The sequence below is a fragment of the Astyanax mexicanus genome, chromosome 22 (assembly GCF_023375975.1).
Source record: "Astyanax mexicanus isolate ESR-SI-001 chromosome 22, AstMex3_surface, whole genome shotgun sequence".
In the NCBI taxonomy this organism is placed as follows: Eukaryota; Metazoa; Chordata; class Actinopteri; order Characiformes; family Acestrorhamphidae; genus Astyanax; species Astyanax mexicanus.
In genome coordinates, this window is record NC_064429.1 from 3,266,223 (window position 1) to 3,281,610 (window position 15,388).

At 36.7% G+C, this 15,388-nt stretch overlaps 1 protein-coding gene across 4 annotated transcripts in view; it reads left to right on the top strand.

Moving 5' to 3' along the window:
* The window catches only part of clip1a (CAP-GLY domain containing linker protein 1a), a 70,688-nt gene that overhangs the window by 17,817 nt on the left and 37,483 nt on the right, over positions 1 to 15,388 (top strand). For 3 of the 4 annotated variants that reach the window (XM_049470237.1, XM_049470238.1, XM_049470240.1), the window contains exons 9-16: positions 1,623 to 1,727; positions 7,822 to 8,739; positions 9,277 to 9,393; positions 9,525 to 9,582; positions 10,583 to 10,666; positions 11,102 to 11,258; positions 11,831 to 11,996; positions 12,809 to 13,024. In XM_049470237.1, the coding sequence (XP_049326194.1) occupies positions 1,623 to 1,727; positions 7,822 to 8,739; positions 9,277 to 9,393; positions 9,525 to 9,582; positions 10,583 to 10,666; positions 11,102 to 11,258; positions 11,831 to 11,996; positions 12,809 to 13,024 (1,821 nt within the window). The remainder of the gene's footprint in view (positions 1 to 1,622; positions 1,728 to 7,821; positions 8,740 to 9,276; positions 9,394 to 9,524; positions 9,583 to 10,582; positions 10,667 to 11,101; positions 11,259 to 11,830; positions 11,997 to 12,808; positions 13,025 to 15,388) is intronic. The other variant, XM_049470239.1, reaches the window with a different exon arrangement.

Sequence of the window (15,388 nt, forward strand, 5' to 3'; positions counted from 1 at the left end):
CCCCATTCTTTACTGTTCCACCCAAAAATCTGATCATATTTTAGTTTTTCTTTTCTTAATTGAATTGAACAGTTTTAGAATTGAAATCGAGAACATTTAGAGCTGGTTTGGGAAAGATTGAAACAATAGCCATCCCTGCAAGTGTAATGTGTTTTATAGTGTTTCTCAATATATTTTTCACTGTATTTAACCCTTTCTTTGAATTTAGGACATGTTTCTTTCTTTTTTTTTTTTTTTTAAACATTGGTCAGATTTTTTTTTTTTTAGTCAGAAAGGTACATGACACTCCAAGCTTCTAAAATTGTTTTTTTTTATGGACTCGGGACACAAAAGCAGTGTTACAGTGTGAGAGAAAAATATGCACCTGGTTGTAAATGTGGGGAAATAGAAAAGCCTTTAGCACTTTTGAAAGACCTTTTCAAATTAAATGATCCTAAATGTAGTATCTTTAAATGCAATGTTTACAGTTCAAATGTAGAAATGCTTTTAAAATAAGCATAGACTTGTATCTGTCTATGTGGTTTTCTCAGGACAGTGCACCAAGTTCTCTAAACGAAAGTTCGCCTGATTGTAAACACTGCATCATTTAGTGAATGTCTTCTGTTAGAACAAGATATATACAGCTCTGGAAAAAATGAGACCACTTAAAAAATGATGGGTTTCTTGGATTTTAACAAATTGAAAACCTCTGGAATAAAATCAAGAGGCTGAATTTAATGGTTGGTGATCAGACATCAGATCAGTACAAGATGATGTCTAAAATTAAATTTTGAAAAGGCATTCTGTGTTTTAGTTAATTCACAATTTCAGATTCAGAAGAAACCCTTTAAATATTTGTTGCTAGGTCTTGATTTTTTTCCAGGAAATTGACAGAAATTGCTTGTATTTATCTTGTTATTAAAGCTGACATTTACATGGCAAATATAACATATGGTTAAATATATCCATACAGAAAGTTACTTTAAACCGTTTTTATATTCAGTGTTTGATGTCAGGTGAAGCCCCTGCTTTAAATTTGTATGACTTTACAAAAAGGTTAAACATGTTGAATTATGAATTTTAAGTAGAAAAGTGAGCTAGTTGTTCTACCTGTACAATCCCCTGGCACCATGTTTCACAGATGATTCGGTGTGCTTTTCATTGTTTTTCCCTTACAGTTACACAGGCGAAGGCTAATCAACTTTTATATTCAGCTTTAAAATTCTATCTACACTCTACACTCTTATCTACACTCACTGTAGCTTGCTGCAAAATCATGTTTGGCCTTAAATTCTCAAATCAAACTGGAATGTAGCTTTTTAATACTGTAAAACCTTCACTGTGTATTGTGATGCCATTTTTAACGTGTGCTTGCTTATTTGCTCAGTTTGTCATTTACAGCAACCAATTGTTCTTCACCTCACTCACGATTTCTGTTGGTGGCAGCCTCATCAGCATCTGCATCGAGCATAACTCTTACCTCACCAGTCCCTGTGCATCCTCAGCCGTGACATTACCCGGCCTGCATGTGACATCACCACTCACCACCCCCCTTCCCCCTCTTTTTCTCCCCCCTGTGCATTGGGCTGGCATGTGATGGTGGCACTGGTTGTGTTTCTTCCTCTCCCTTTCTGTACTAACAGACGCAGACCAGACTGGAGCATGCCCTTCTTAAGGAGCTTGAGCAAAGTCTGCTCTTTGAAAAGACCAAAGCTGACAAACTCCAGAGGGAGTTAGAAGACTCTAGGGTAATGGATTTTAACCTGTGCCTTCGGGGGTTTAAGTACAAAGTTTAAGAAAGTTCATTCTTATCTTCATAATGGATCAATCAAATGCATTTTTGTTCCTTCTTCTTCTTAGTATTTTTTTATGGTAGGAGCATCTAGGGTACTGCTTTATGCTGGGTCAGTGAGGCTCTCCCAACTTTCCGAGTAGGAAATCCGATCTGTAGGAGCATTCGAGTTCAAATGTCCTACTTGGAGACTTAGAGATTCTGAAATGCGAGCTCAAATGAAACGCAGCATTACTGCCTTCTAGAAATGTATAATGTAATATAATGTTTTAAAAGCTATTCCTGCTCAGTTCTGGGTCAAATACAGAACACGTTCAGTAAGGCACTTAGAATTAGGCTCGTAAAATGTGCTTCAAATTATAAATACTAGACAAATGTGTTCTTTAATTGCGCTTCTTTTAATTAAGTCGAGTTTGTATTTTATTCATTGTACATTTTTTCAATTAGACCAATTGAAGAAATTGTAAATAAATTTTAGATGGCCCTTTTTACAGGCATCCTGTATTAATTAGCATCCAGTCACTGGTTATATGCCAGTGCACAGTGCCATATGCCTGCCATCAGCTCTCAGCGAGTAATCCAGCTTGGAAGAACAGTTAGCATTGTGGATGAATCAAACAAGTTCAAATTTCAAACAGTCCTTAGGCCATGTAGTGTTCATGAGTATAGACATAAGTAACATAATAAAGGACACCTAGGTTTTTTTATTTTTTTTTATTTAGTTTTTGCAATTAAAATTTTATCTCAAAATAATGTTCAAATATCTTAATTCTGGTAATATTTACATCTCTCATACAGACAAATATAGGTAGTTTAGGATCTCTTAACATCTGAGTTTATCTCCTATAAATACTTTGTTATTTTTAGGTAAATAAAAGTATAGCCCAAAAAATGGCCTAGTGTTCTAAGAGATGTACAGATCTACTGCATTCAAGCCAAGCAGAAACACTACAGGCTTCCTTAGCCTGGCAGCGTAAGTGCTTGGCGATGTACACTGCAGCTGATGGCTTTTAACTTTTCATATTGATATCAGAATTATATTATATCGACGGAAATTAAGAAATATATTGACACTTTTTGGCCATATCGTTCAGTCCAAGTCCAGTAATGGATTTAAACTTTTAATAAACCCTAACCCTTGCAGAACGTGCATTATCATTAGCAACAGAGGTCATATAACATAACTAGGCTGGAGGCAGATTGATGAAGGGCGTGGCAGCTCTCTACAGTGAGGTAAAACACAACAAACTCCTCTTAACCTGGAAAAATTTAGTGCCTAGCCAAGTATGGTAAAAACTGTAAGGAACTTTAATCAAATAAGGATCTATTTTTATTGTGCTTCACATCGATATCAGGATGTCCACTATCACTGATAGTATTTTTTTATGGATTTCTAATTACTTCAAAACCAAAGACACAGTTTTCTTGTTTGTCCAGATCTTACCTCTTCTGAGTCATACAGCTGTAATGGGGCATTTTTGATCATGCCGTCACTACTTCCTGTTTGAATGTTTATTCTCATTATAGTCATTAATGAGCATCAGCATCAGTGTACTTATAAAATGTATTTATAATTCCTCTTTATATTGCATATTTTTAACATTTGAGCCCCTCAAACAAATAACCATATGTCATCAGTTTACCCTTTAAGAAATAAGTTTTATTTTTTATTTTTTTCAAAAAGGCACTTAAATTATTTCGCTTTTTTTTTTTTTTACATAATTGTATGTTAATTTCAGCCTTCTTATCAAAAAAAATTAGTGAGCTTGGTTTTGGCTCAAAGTAAGTAAATAAAATTGCTGGTGAAATGTGAGCTTGTTGCACTTTAGGTATGAAGAACATGTCTGTATTTGACCCAGGTCTGTTTTGCTAATTTGCGAATTAACATTAACAGAAATCGCATGAATTAACATTAACAGAAATTGCATGAATAACAGTGATACTCCTATAACTGCTGGATAACAGCCTTTTATGGAAAGTCATAATGAATGCCAACTTTGTGTTTTTGTGGGCTGTTTTAGTTCTTTGAGTTCCAAACATGCTCATACTAAAAACTAAAAACAGGAGATATATACAGAATATTGAAGTGAATTTGTTAGTAGAGATGAAGTTTGTTGTACTTGGTCAGTCTACCCAGTCTGCACTGCTTCTGGTACTTATACACACTGAACAAGTATAACTTTATGACCACCTCCTTGTTTCTACAGCCGTTATTTTTTCAGCTCCATTGTATTGTATACAGTATTTTGCACTTTGTAATTCTTTAATTAGACTGTAGTTCTGTGTCTGTTTTTCTGCTTACTTTACTGTTCTTCTTTAAAACCCTGTTCTACAATGGTCAGGACCACACAGGAGAGAAAAAACACCACAGAGCAGCTGTTATTTGGGTGGTGGGTAATTGTTCTCAGTACTGCAGTGACACTGAATAGCCTGGATTGTGGTGGATCAGATACTGCAGTGCTGCTGGAGTTTTTAAACACTGTGTGTAATCTCTCACTGTCCTCCACTCTATTACACACTCCTACCTACAGCTGCTCCACCTTGCAGATAAAGTAAAGTCAGAGACTCTGAACCTGTTGCTGTACAGTTTACAGTGCTGGTCATCTTCTAGTCCTTCATTAGTGCCCATGAACGCCACCGGTGGCCTATTCTCAGTCAAACAGTGACAATGAGGTGTTTAAAAACTCCAACACCCAAATAATATCCGCTCTGTGATGGTCCTTTGTGGGTTTGACCATTGATGAACATAGTGAAAGGAGAATAATAAAGTATGTAGAGGAACAGAAGGAGTGAGGAAGGAGTGGGTGTAGAAACAAGGAGGTGGTCATAATGTTGTGCTTGATTGCTGTAATTTAATATGCTCAAATCAAAACAGTCAAACAAACCAATAAATGTGCTTTTAATTTAGAAATTTAAGTAATTACAATGGAAGACTATCAAAGTTTTTGAAAAAGGTAAAGGAGATCTCTATATAGCGAGCAAATCGAGAGATCTGAGCACTACTGTACCACATACATGTCCTGTTTAGTGTAGATACAGGGCCAGTCCTGCCAGTCATCCCCGTGCTCTTGTGTATCGTCTTTCAAACCCTTTCCTAACCCCACTACCCCAAGTTTCCTTAAAATAGAAACCAGCCCTGAAACTAATAATCATCATGGTCATTGGGAAGGTCAGTTAGCCTCGTCTGATGAGGCAGCTTGGAACTCACTGCAGCACTGAAATGGCCCCTCTGTCTTTATCTAGTGTTTCTTTATCTAGTGTTTCTTTATCTAGTGTTTCTTTATCTAGGATTTTTCAATGACTCATCTTTACTCTGGTTCTATCTGACGCATCTGTATCATATCATAATTTAGTTTTTTGTATTTTTGGCATTAAACTGAAAACCTGCTACTCAAAAAACTTAATTAAGTGTTAGATGATCTGTCCTGATTAATTGAACATTTACCTTGTATAACATTACATTGCTTACAACCTTACATAGGTTCTGAATGTTTGTTCTGAATTGTTTTCACTCAGGTAGATGCCAGTTCCAGATCTACTTACACAACTTTAATTAGCTAATGTTTTATAGAATACATGAAAGCGTGTTAAAAAAAATGTTGATATATCAAAGTATCAAGATCTTTTGTTTTATTGTTTTTTTAAGAACACAGTATTGATTTTTAATTATTAGTTTACGTGTCAAGATTTATGTCAGACAGTGGTTCATTTAGTAGGGATTCACCAATGTGGAAGTTCTGGGCCGATATTACACACGTACATAACTGCCGATGTCTGTGTCGAAATACACACGGGCCATTCCATCAAATGGGTTCCATTTGCGTGTTGTAACTCTTCCAAATCAAACTTATTTTTGAATCTTTTTTCAACTCAATAAAAAAAAATTAACTATTCAAAACATGTACTGGTCAAACTCAGGCAGCTTTACTTAATTTTTTACAAGGTTTCTAATCCGAAGATATTTACAAAATTCATGTGACTTTTAAAAAGCATGTTTAAAAGCAAGTCCACTAATTCTACTAATTCTACTACTAATACTATTACTACTATATTTCATGGTAATAAATGCTTTTTTCAGTGTTTTTTATTTATGTTATAATACATATCTTACTTTTGCAATTAGGTCAAAGTACAAGAAACTATGCTTGATAATAAAATGTATTTTAAAGTTTGTGTGCGCATTTACACATGTAATTTACAGCCCAAAATAAGTTTGGGAACAAATGCAGACCTGCCAATGTTCGTATTTTGCGGAATATTTTGACCCCATAGCACATTTGTACGATTCCATGTTCTAAAGTACGCATTTTTTTTTGTAAAATTGTAAAATTTCATTTTATTTATCTCACACTTCGCCATTTCCCAAGTTTGTCTGTTAGTGTGTTCTTTGCCACTCACCCTGGTTGGTTAGCTCAGACACCAAATTCAGCAACAGACCTATAGAGCCCTCTGCTGCTTTTATTCATGCTTAATTTTCCTCCCAACTGTCGACACACCGTTGTTGTGCCAGTAACTCTCACTCACTTGCTCTGTCTCTCTCACTCGCACGCACGCATAAAGCTGATGGCACTGTGGAATATGGAGCTACTCTAATATTTCGAACAGATTTAGTGGAGGAAATAAATGCTATTCAAATCTAGGCCAATGTTTCTAAAAAAAAAAACATCCACTGTTCTCATTACATAAAAACTACAATTTCATTTTAATTAGATTTTATAAATATGATTATAAAATTTAAGTAATCGCAGTATTATCCGCTTTGTTATAATATTGCAATACATTATGATCTATTACTCTAGGTACTTCACTATTGTAAGTCGCTTTGGACAAAAGCATCTGCCAAATGTAATGTAATGTAATATTGTAATATTATACCACAGTTAGTTCCCACCCTGCAATGTGATTGGCTGAGAGGTGTTTTATGCGTGACATTATTAGCCGGTAATGCACTGTAACCGGCTCCATGTATTATTCTGCCACATACAGGTAACTTAGCAACGATGAAGCGCTTACAAACCAAATACAAACTAAATGCGATATCATTAAACTCCACTGGAAGCCGCTGGATCCCATAGAGGCACAGTGCAGAAACGCCATGTCTCTAATAGGCGATGCAGGCAAAGACGCGGTCCCACAAATAAATAAGCGATTCAAAAATACGCTTTCATTACATTATCAGCCACCAATATCAGGTTCAGAGTTGTTATTATTAAAATAAAAGCTTAATTGTATATATTTATCAGTTTATATAGGGTATATTTTAACTTGAATAAAAGGTGCTTAAAAATAGGGGACCCTTGTAATTCTGCAGGTCTTGCCAATGGGGGCCACCGAAGTAATCAAAACTTTCTTTCAAAGTCAAACTGGACTTTAACCTACACAGATTTCTCTCCTTAAAACTGTTTATTTCGGTGAATAAAGTGCTTCTATTTATTTACAGTAACTTTAAATTTCCTCAATTTTGACTGAAATGGCTGAAAATAAAGGCCACCACACTAACCTAGCAACAATGCAGAGCTTCCAGCGCAGCTTCAAACAGAGCAGTAGTGGAACTAATTTAACTTGTAGATTGTTTATAATCAAACTGATCGCCTTTTCTCCTACTCTTTAACTCAAAATAGTTCAATAAACAGGGATTATTAGAACTGTGGTATAATCGCAATAATACACTCGAGGTTCCTGCTGTAACGTGCTGTAACTTGGTACCGCTGTACTCCTGTGGCCTCCTACCTGTGACCGCACAGCAGTGTCAATATTACACGTTATATCAATCCCTCTCGTGTATTGTTGTTTAAGTAATGCCTGTAATGTGATACACTGCCAAGTTCTTCCCAGTACATAGTCCTGAAATTACTCTTGTGGATTTTGTTTTTCAAATTATTTTTTAATGAATAGATTTTTGAGTAGGTTTTCGGTTTAGTTTAATGAAATGTTGGAATGGTATTTTACCATGCGCTACAGATGCGGCAGATAGAATTTGGGATGATAAGCACTGGAGTATTCTTTTAGAAAACTATTTTGCGTCAGACTGTTTACTGTCCTGTGTTTAGGTTGCCACAGTTTCAGAGAAGTCTCGAATTCTGGACCTGGAGAGGGACCTTACTCTTCGCGACAAAGAAGTAGCGGCTCTTCGGCAACACCTGGAGACGTCACCTGGACAGGGGGTTTCTATTCAGGACCCTGCAGCTGCAGTCCTGCAAGAGGAGCTCAGGCTGCTCCGAGCACAGCTGTCCTCCCAAAGTGCTAGCCATGAGGCAGAGCAGGGCTCCCTGCGTTCCAAGCTGGAGGCAGAAGAAAAGGCACATCGTGAGACGTTGGCTCAGCTCCAGGCCTCTTCAGCACTTTTATCCAAAGACAATGAGCAGCTTCGCACCCGACTGGCTGAGGCTGAGAAGGAGAACGCAGAGGTCATTGAGCTTTGGCGCTCCAAGTTAGCGTCCGCCATCACTTCTCACCAGCAAGCCATGGAGGAGCTGAAGGCCTCTTCAGGTATGGGGGCCGACGACTCTCAGGTGATTGAGTTGGTGGAGTTGAGGGAAGCTTTGGAACGGCTAAAGGAAGAGCACTCGCTGCAGCTGGAGGAAAGCATAGCCAGGCACAATACTGAAGTTAAGAAGTGGATGCAGGAAGGAGAAGAGGTCCGGAAACAGCTGGTTACTGTAACTGAAGAAAAGGAGCGTCTGGTTGAATCTCTGCGCACTAGCCTAGAGAGCGCAGAGGAGCAGCACCTGGTGGAGATGGAGGAAGCTCTGGGCAAACTGCACACTGCTGAACTGAGGGTAAAAGAGTTGGAGGAGGAAGGACTCAAGCTGGAACAGCAGGTGCAGGACAAGTCCCGCGAGGTTGAAGACCAGACAGCAAGTCTTCAATCCCTCCTCTCCCAGAACAGCCAAGGCAACCAGGAGGTTCAGACTCTATTAGTCCGTCTTGAGGAAACGGAGGGCAGAGCTAGATCACAAGATGGAAAGGTAGGACCTGATTTCATGTTGCTTATAAAAGTGCTTCATCTGTCTTGTAACAACTGGCAAATTATAATAGCTAAATGATGCAAGTTTGTTGGTTTGAATCTCGGGTCGTGCTGCTTGCCATCAGCAGCCGGAGTCTGAGAGAGTACAGTAGGCCATGCTAGTGTTATTTTGACCAGCACGGGTTTCTGTTAGCTGATGTATCAGAGCTGGGGATCCAGCACTTTCCTCTGAGTGCGCTGGCTGCCCAGTGATGCTGCATCAGCCGCAGCTGGAAAGAGGCGGTGACTGACATCACATGTATCAGAGGAGGCATGTGTTGTTCTTAACCAATATAGAGTTGGGAGCATTGCAATTTGGTTAGAAAATAAAGTAAAATTAAAAACTTGTTCCTAAAAGTATTAGCTTATGTTTAGAATACTATTATTATGATTATTATTATTATTATTATGATTATTATTATTATTATTATGATTATTATTATTATTATTATGATTATTATTATTATTATTATTATTGTGCTTTTGTTATTTCTTGTAGGTTAGTGAGCTGACTTCAGCATTGGAGGGCAAACAGAAGGAGGTTGAGGGATTGCAGCAGAGCATGATCTCGCTGCAGGAGAGTAAAAACTCTTTGGAGAAAGAGCTTCTTGATTTGGTGAGTTGCAAAAAAAGCGTGTTTGTGCTTTTTAATTTTTTTATTATGTAATAAATATTGTTGTGCAGTCTTAGGATTAAGGCAGATGGTTTAATTATTTTAATGTATATGTTATGTATGTTTTTCTGCAGAAAGAACAGCTAACTACATCTTCAAATGAAAAAACAGAGTCTTCAAATGCTATGCAAAGTAAGTCTGTATGATATATATATTTATATCTTTGCATTATATAAATGCACACCAACCACTTAGCAACACCTAAGCAACCACCTGGAATACCTTAGCCACTGCCTAGCAAGTCCTTGGCAACCACCTTAAATATCTTTGCAACTGCCTATTAACACCTTAGCAACCACTTTAGATATGATAGCATCTGCCTAGCAACCATTTAACAACACCTTAGCAACCACCTGGAGTACCCTAGCCACTACCTAGCAAGGCCTTTCAACCACTTAGAATATCTTTGCAACTGCCTAGCAAGACCTTAGCAACCACCTGGAATACCTTAGCCACTGCCTAGCAAGACCTTGTTAACCACCTTGAATATATTTGCAACTGCCTATTAGCACCTTAGCAACCACTGTAGATATGATGGCAACTGCCTAGCAACCATTTAACAACACCTTAGCAACCACCTGGAATACCCTAGCCACTGCCTAGCAAGTCCTTGGCAACCACCTTAAATATCTTTGCACCTGCCTAGAAACACATTAGCAACCACTGTAGATATGATGGCAACTACCTAGCAACCATTTTACAACACCTTAGGAACCACATGCAATACCCTAGCCACTACCTAGCAAGGCCTTTCAACCACTTAGAATATATTTGCAACTGCCTAGCAAGACCTTAGCAACCACCTGGAATACCTTAGCCACTGCCTAGCAAGACCTTAGCAATCACCTTGAATATCTTTGCAACTGCCTAGAAACACATTAGAAACTACTGTAGATATGTTGGCAACTGCCTAGCAACCATTTAACCACACCTTAGCAACCACCTATGCAATTGTTTAAATTCTGCTGTAGGTAAAGGTTTTGTCTTTGTTACATTTAGCGATTTAGCCATGTGTGTGCCTATAAGACCAAATCCATTAATAATACAATAAAAGTTTATAGTTTTATACAAATATAAAATATACCTGGATGTATCTCCATATGGTTATCTGATTTGTTCTTCATTTTCTCAGAGTTACAGGAGATGCTCAGCAAGAAAGAGGATCAGTGCACAACTCTTTCCACTGAAGCAGAAACGCTAAAAGTACAGCTGTCAGGTACGTGTACAGTTTACACTGAAATGTACATTAGTTATTAATGCTGAACAACATGCATGTTCTCTCTCAAGTCCTTTTACATGTGATTGAGTGACAAATTAGCTGTGTTCAGTAAACCAGCATACTATCTATGACCAAACGTCGAAAGCATAATTCATCATCACTGATGTCTAGTTATGCAGAATGTAACACCTGTAAGAATGTATTCAGTGTAAGTGCTAATGGTATCACTATTTGGTCAGCAGACTGATTATGGCTTTTTTAATGTCTGTGGGTATCTTCATTAGTATTTAGATGAAATATTTCTAAAATAAACATTTATTATACAAAATATTTGTAATGTTTTTTATTACCCTTAAATTGTTACAGCCAAGCTAAGCTATTATATCTGTCTGTATAAATCTGTTTCTGATTTTTTATTATTTTTATTTTTAGGTCTGGAGACTAAGTTGAAAGCAGGTGAAGAAAAGCTTGACCAGCTTACTAAAGATAAGGCCAAGCTTGAAAATGATATAAGTGACCTTTTAAAGTCATCTGGAGACAGCTCGACTCAGCTGACCAAGATGATGGATGATCTCAATCTAAAAGAGAGGTATATAAATATGTACACTGCTTAAAAAATAAAGGGAATGCTAAAATCACATATCCTAGATCTGAATGAATAAAATATTCCAGTTGAAAATCTTTATTTATTTCATAATGGAATGCGTTGAGAACAAAATAACAAAAATGATTTGGAATCATACTCAAAATCAAAGTGGAAAAGCAAATAACAGGCTGAGCCAACTTCAGTGTTTTTCCTAAATTTTCCTAAGACAAGTTAAAATGAAGTTCAGTAGTGTGTGTGGCTCCACGTGCCTGTAAGCACAAGCCCCATGTGTGGACGTTGGGCCCTCATACCTCCCTCATGGAGTCTGTTTCAAACCGTTTGAGCAGAAACATGGATATTAGTGGCCTGCTGGAGGTCATTTTACCTGTTGTCTGTTTCAACAGGTACAAATGATTCACAATCACTCATTCCTCCTAACAGGACAGGTTGATTTCACAGAAGTGTGGTTGACTTGGAGTTACATTGTGGTGTTTAAGTGTCCCTTGTTGTCTAAAACATACTTGTCAGTCTCTTCTCTTTACAAGTCCTTTAAACCCTGACATTTCTATTAACAGGAGACTTGAAGAACTTCAGAATCAGCTTTCAGAGCAAAAGGAACTGGTTGCTCGTTCTGAGGAGAGCAGACGTCAGGAGCAGGCCCGAGCTAAGCAGGAGATGAGTGACTCCTCAGAGAGACATCAAGAAGAGAATTCCAAACTTCAAGAAAAGATCAGACACTTGGTATGAACAGACATTCAGATACAGCTCTGTGAAAAAAGAGACCACTTAATGACTTTTTTATTAATATTATTATTTTGCCAAATTGAAAACCTCTGGCATATAATCAAGAGGAAGATGGATGATCACAAGCCATCAAACCAGGAGTAAAGGCATAAAGTTATCCAAAAGCAGTGTGTAAGACTGGTGGAGGAGATTATGCCAAGATGCATGAAAACTCTGATTAAAAACCAGGATTATTCCATCCAATATTGATTTCTGAACGTACTCTTTATAATATATACTTTATAATATGAACTTGTTTTCTTTGCATTATTTGAGGTCTGAAAGCTCTGCATCTTTTTTGTTATTTCAGCCATTTCTCATTTCCTGCAAATAAATGCTCTAAATGAGAATATTTTTATTTGGAGTTTGGAGGAAATGTTGTCTGTAGTTTATAGAATAAAACCACAATGGTAATTTTACTCAAACATAAACTTATAAATAGCAAATTCAGAGAAACTGATTCAGAAATTAAAGTGGTCTCTTATTTTTTCCAGAGCTGTACTGTGCATGGCAGATGTTCATGAAACAAATAATGGTCTAAATCTGGACTATAATTTAGTGGCTGTATCATTGATGTTAAATGTCAGTTCTGAATATTTAAATATATTTACATCACCAATGTCCAGCATCTGAGAAAATGACTCGCAGAATAACAGCAGGCACATTGTTCTGATATTTTAACCTGCAAGGATGATGCTAAACCTGACGATCAAATTTGTGTAAACGTTTTTTCACCGAGTATTTTCTTGCCTTTTTGATCTACTCTGCAGGAAGTGAAGGTTGAGGAGACTCAAGCTAAAGTTCAAGAAACCCAAGTGTCTGCAGAGAAAGCACTTACCAGTGCCTTAGAGCTTCACTCGAAGGAGTTACAGGAGCTTCGCTGTCAGGTTGAAACCGCACAACAGCAGCTGGGTGTCTCTGAAGAGATGTGCCAAAAGCTGAAAAAGGAGAATGAGGAGTTGGTGATCTTGAGAGAAAAGGTGGAGGTAAGGAGGAGAAAATCAAATAAATTAGGAGGATAGTTCTGAGGGGTGTAGAATAGTTCTAATGAGAGAACAAAGAAACAACAGAGTGATAAAACAGAGTACTGTATAAAACATTGTTAAAGGGCATCTGCAGATTCTTAAGTCTTAAATTCGTTGATGTAAAAAATAATTTAATTTGTCTTCAAATGTCTTAAATCTCTCTTCTAGGTCGGAAAGAATAACGTGTTTTTCCCCCAAAATTGATACTGTAATTAGTTTGCTTATAAAATCAGTAGGGCCAACAGCATTATTTTTAATTTCAGACAGCCACAATTATTTTCAGGTTTTTATGCAAAACTAATAATTTATTTATGGTTGAAAAATTGGTTTAACAATTGGTTTTACTGTAATGTCTATAAATTGAATAACGGTAGTGTTTTTGACATTTTATTATTGTGGAAGTTTGTTTGTTTGAATCTTTGAGTGGAATTAAAAAGTCTTAAATTGAATTTCTCCAAACATGTAGATAACCTGTAGTAAAAAAATATATATATATATATATATATATATATATAAAATGTATAATACAAAAATAACTAAAGCCACTAAAGGACACTGAAATACAAAATATCTTTCTTAAGATAATATGATATTATAAAATAAAACAAAAATATTAGTTTTTATATTATTGATCTTGTAAAAGTGAGGAAGATCATCAAAATGGCCTTAACGTTTATGCTTTAGAGAGTTAATTGAGTTAAATCTAATATAGCCTCTCATTAGTTGGGTTTTTCTCAAGTGATTTTCTGCACCATCAGTGAGGTAGAAGTGAGCAAAGTTATATTCTCTCTTTGAACCGCAGCTATGAAGAAACTTTTCTGTTAGTTTAACGTGTAATTAAACCTTGCTGTATGAGATGCAACATGATGGGCCTTTCGACTGGGGTTGGAGAGGACCCATAGTGTTTAAATACTACATTAAATGGAATACTTTACTGGATATTCATAAAATATTAGATGTACTATTTATGAATAATTTTGTCTGACTAACTGCTTTTGCTTTAGTTGTTCTGTATTTGCATTTGCATTATACATCACCAAAAGTGCTGAAGGACTGTGTACAATACACTTATGGGCAGGCACAGTCTGTGGTCTGTTATAAATTTAAACACAGCCTGTGTATTATGCAGTTCCTTTAAGCAGAGACGTTTTGTAATAACACATGAAACTAATCCGAAATCCTAATCTAAATATCATATATATCACCAAATATTTACTCTCACACACACACACAGGTCAGCCGTAACATTGAGAGCACATGCCTAATATTGAGTAGGTGCTGCAACAACAGATCTGCACATTAACTGCATGACCTTCACAAGAGCTCTAAATCCAACCTGTCGTATCTGACACCAAGAAATTGGCAGCAGATCCTTTAAGTCATGTTTAAGTTGTGCAGTGGGGCCTCCATGGATTACCATTAATAAGCCATAGTTCCCCATTTCTCTTAAATATTCACTACACATGGGTAACACCCCGCAGGACCTGACTGCTGTTACGGTTTTAGATCTGCACTTCCAGTTTTCTGCTTCCAACACGTCAGCTTCAAAAACTGACTGTTCACTAGGACTGGGCAATATATGGCAATACAGCAAACAAAGAATTTGATATACTTTAAGAATATACCAAGAATGTAAGTGAAATAAAGTGGTCACACTGCTCCTTTATCTGTGATTTTTTTGTAGAATACTGTGCAGAATACTGTACTCTGTGTGGAAATGGTTATATTTCTGAAAGATGATACTTAAACTACCTGTGTTAGAGTTTAGATCAGGACCAATCTGACTCTACCCAAGCCCGTCCACATTCTGTCTGAGCCCGACCCGGTCCGCTCCAAAAACTGTTATGAGCCCAAGCCTGATTTAAACCCTACATTTTTGGGTTTAACATTTTTACTTAGTAAATCGATAAAATTGAGCTTTTTAACTACAATTCCGAAGTGTTTGAATGAGAGAAATTTGTTCAGAATGATGTAATAATGAACAGTGCTGCACGGAAGAAGCAAAGAACTATTATTTAATAAAACTGTTTATTAAGAATAGAAGTCCAGAGTGTAATGCAGAACGAGTGAAGGAGCTGACGTGTACGACTACACAGGCCAATTCTGTGATTGTAACATTAGAATTTGTGCATTTTTTCTTGTTACAATCGCAGTGTGATTTTGATATTATGCTATATGGAAATTTATCACAGCATAGATTTATATAAATTTTTTTTTTTAAAAATCTCTTAGAATCAAAAGCCTTTGTAGTGGGTGTGATATGATGAATGTGGTCATTTTTATTTCTTGTACAGAATTAGTTTGTAATATATCAGTATTGCTGAT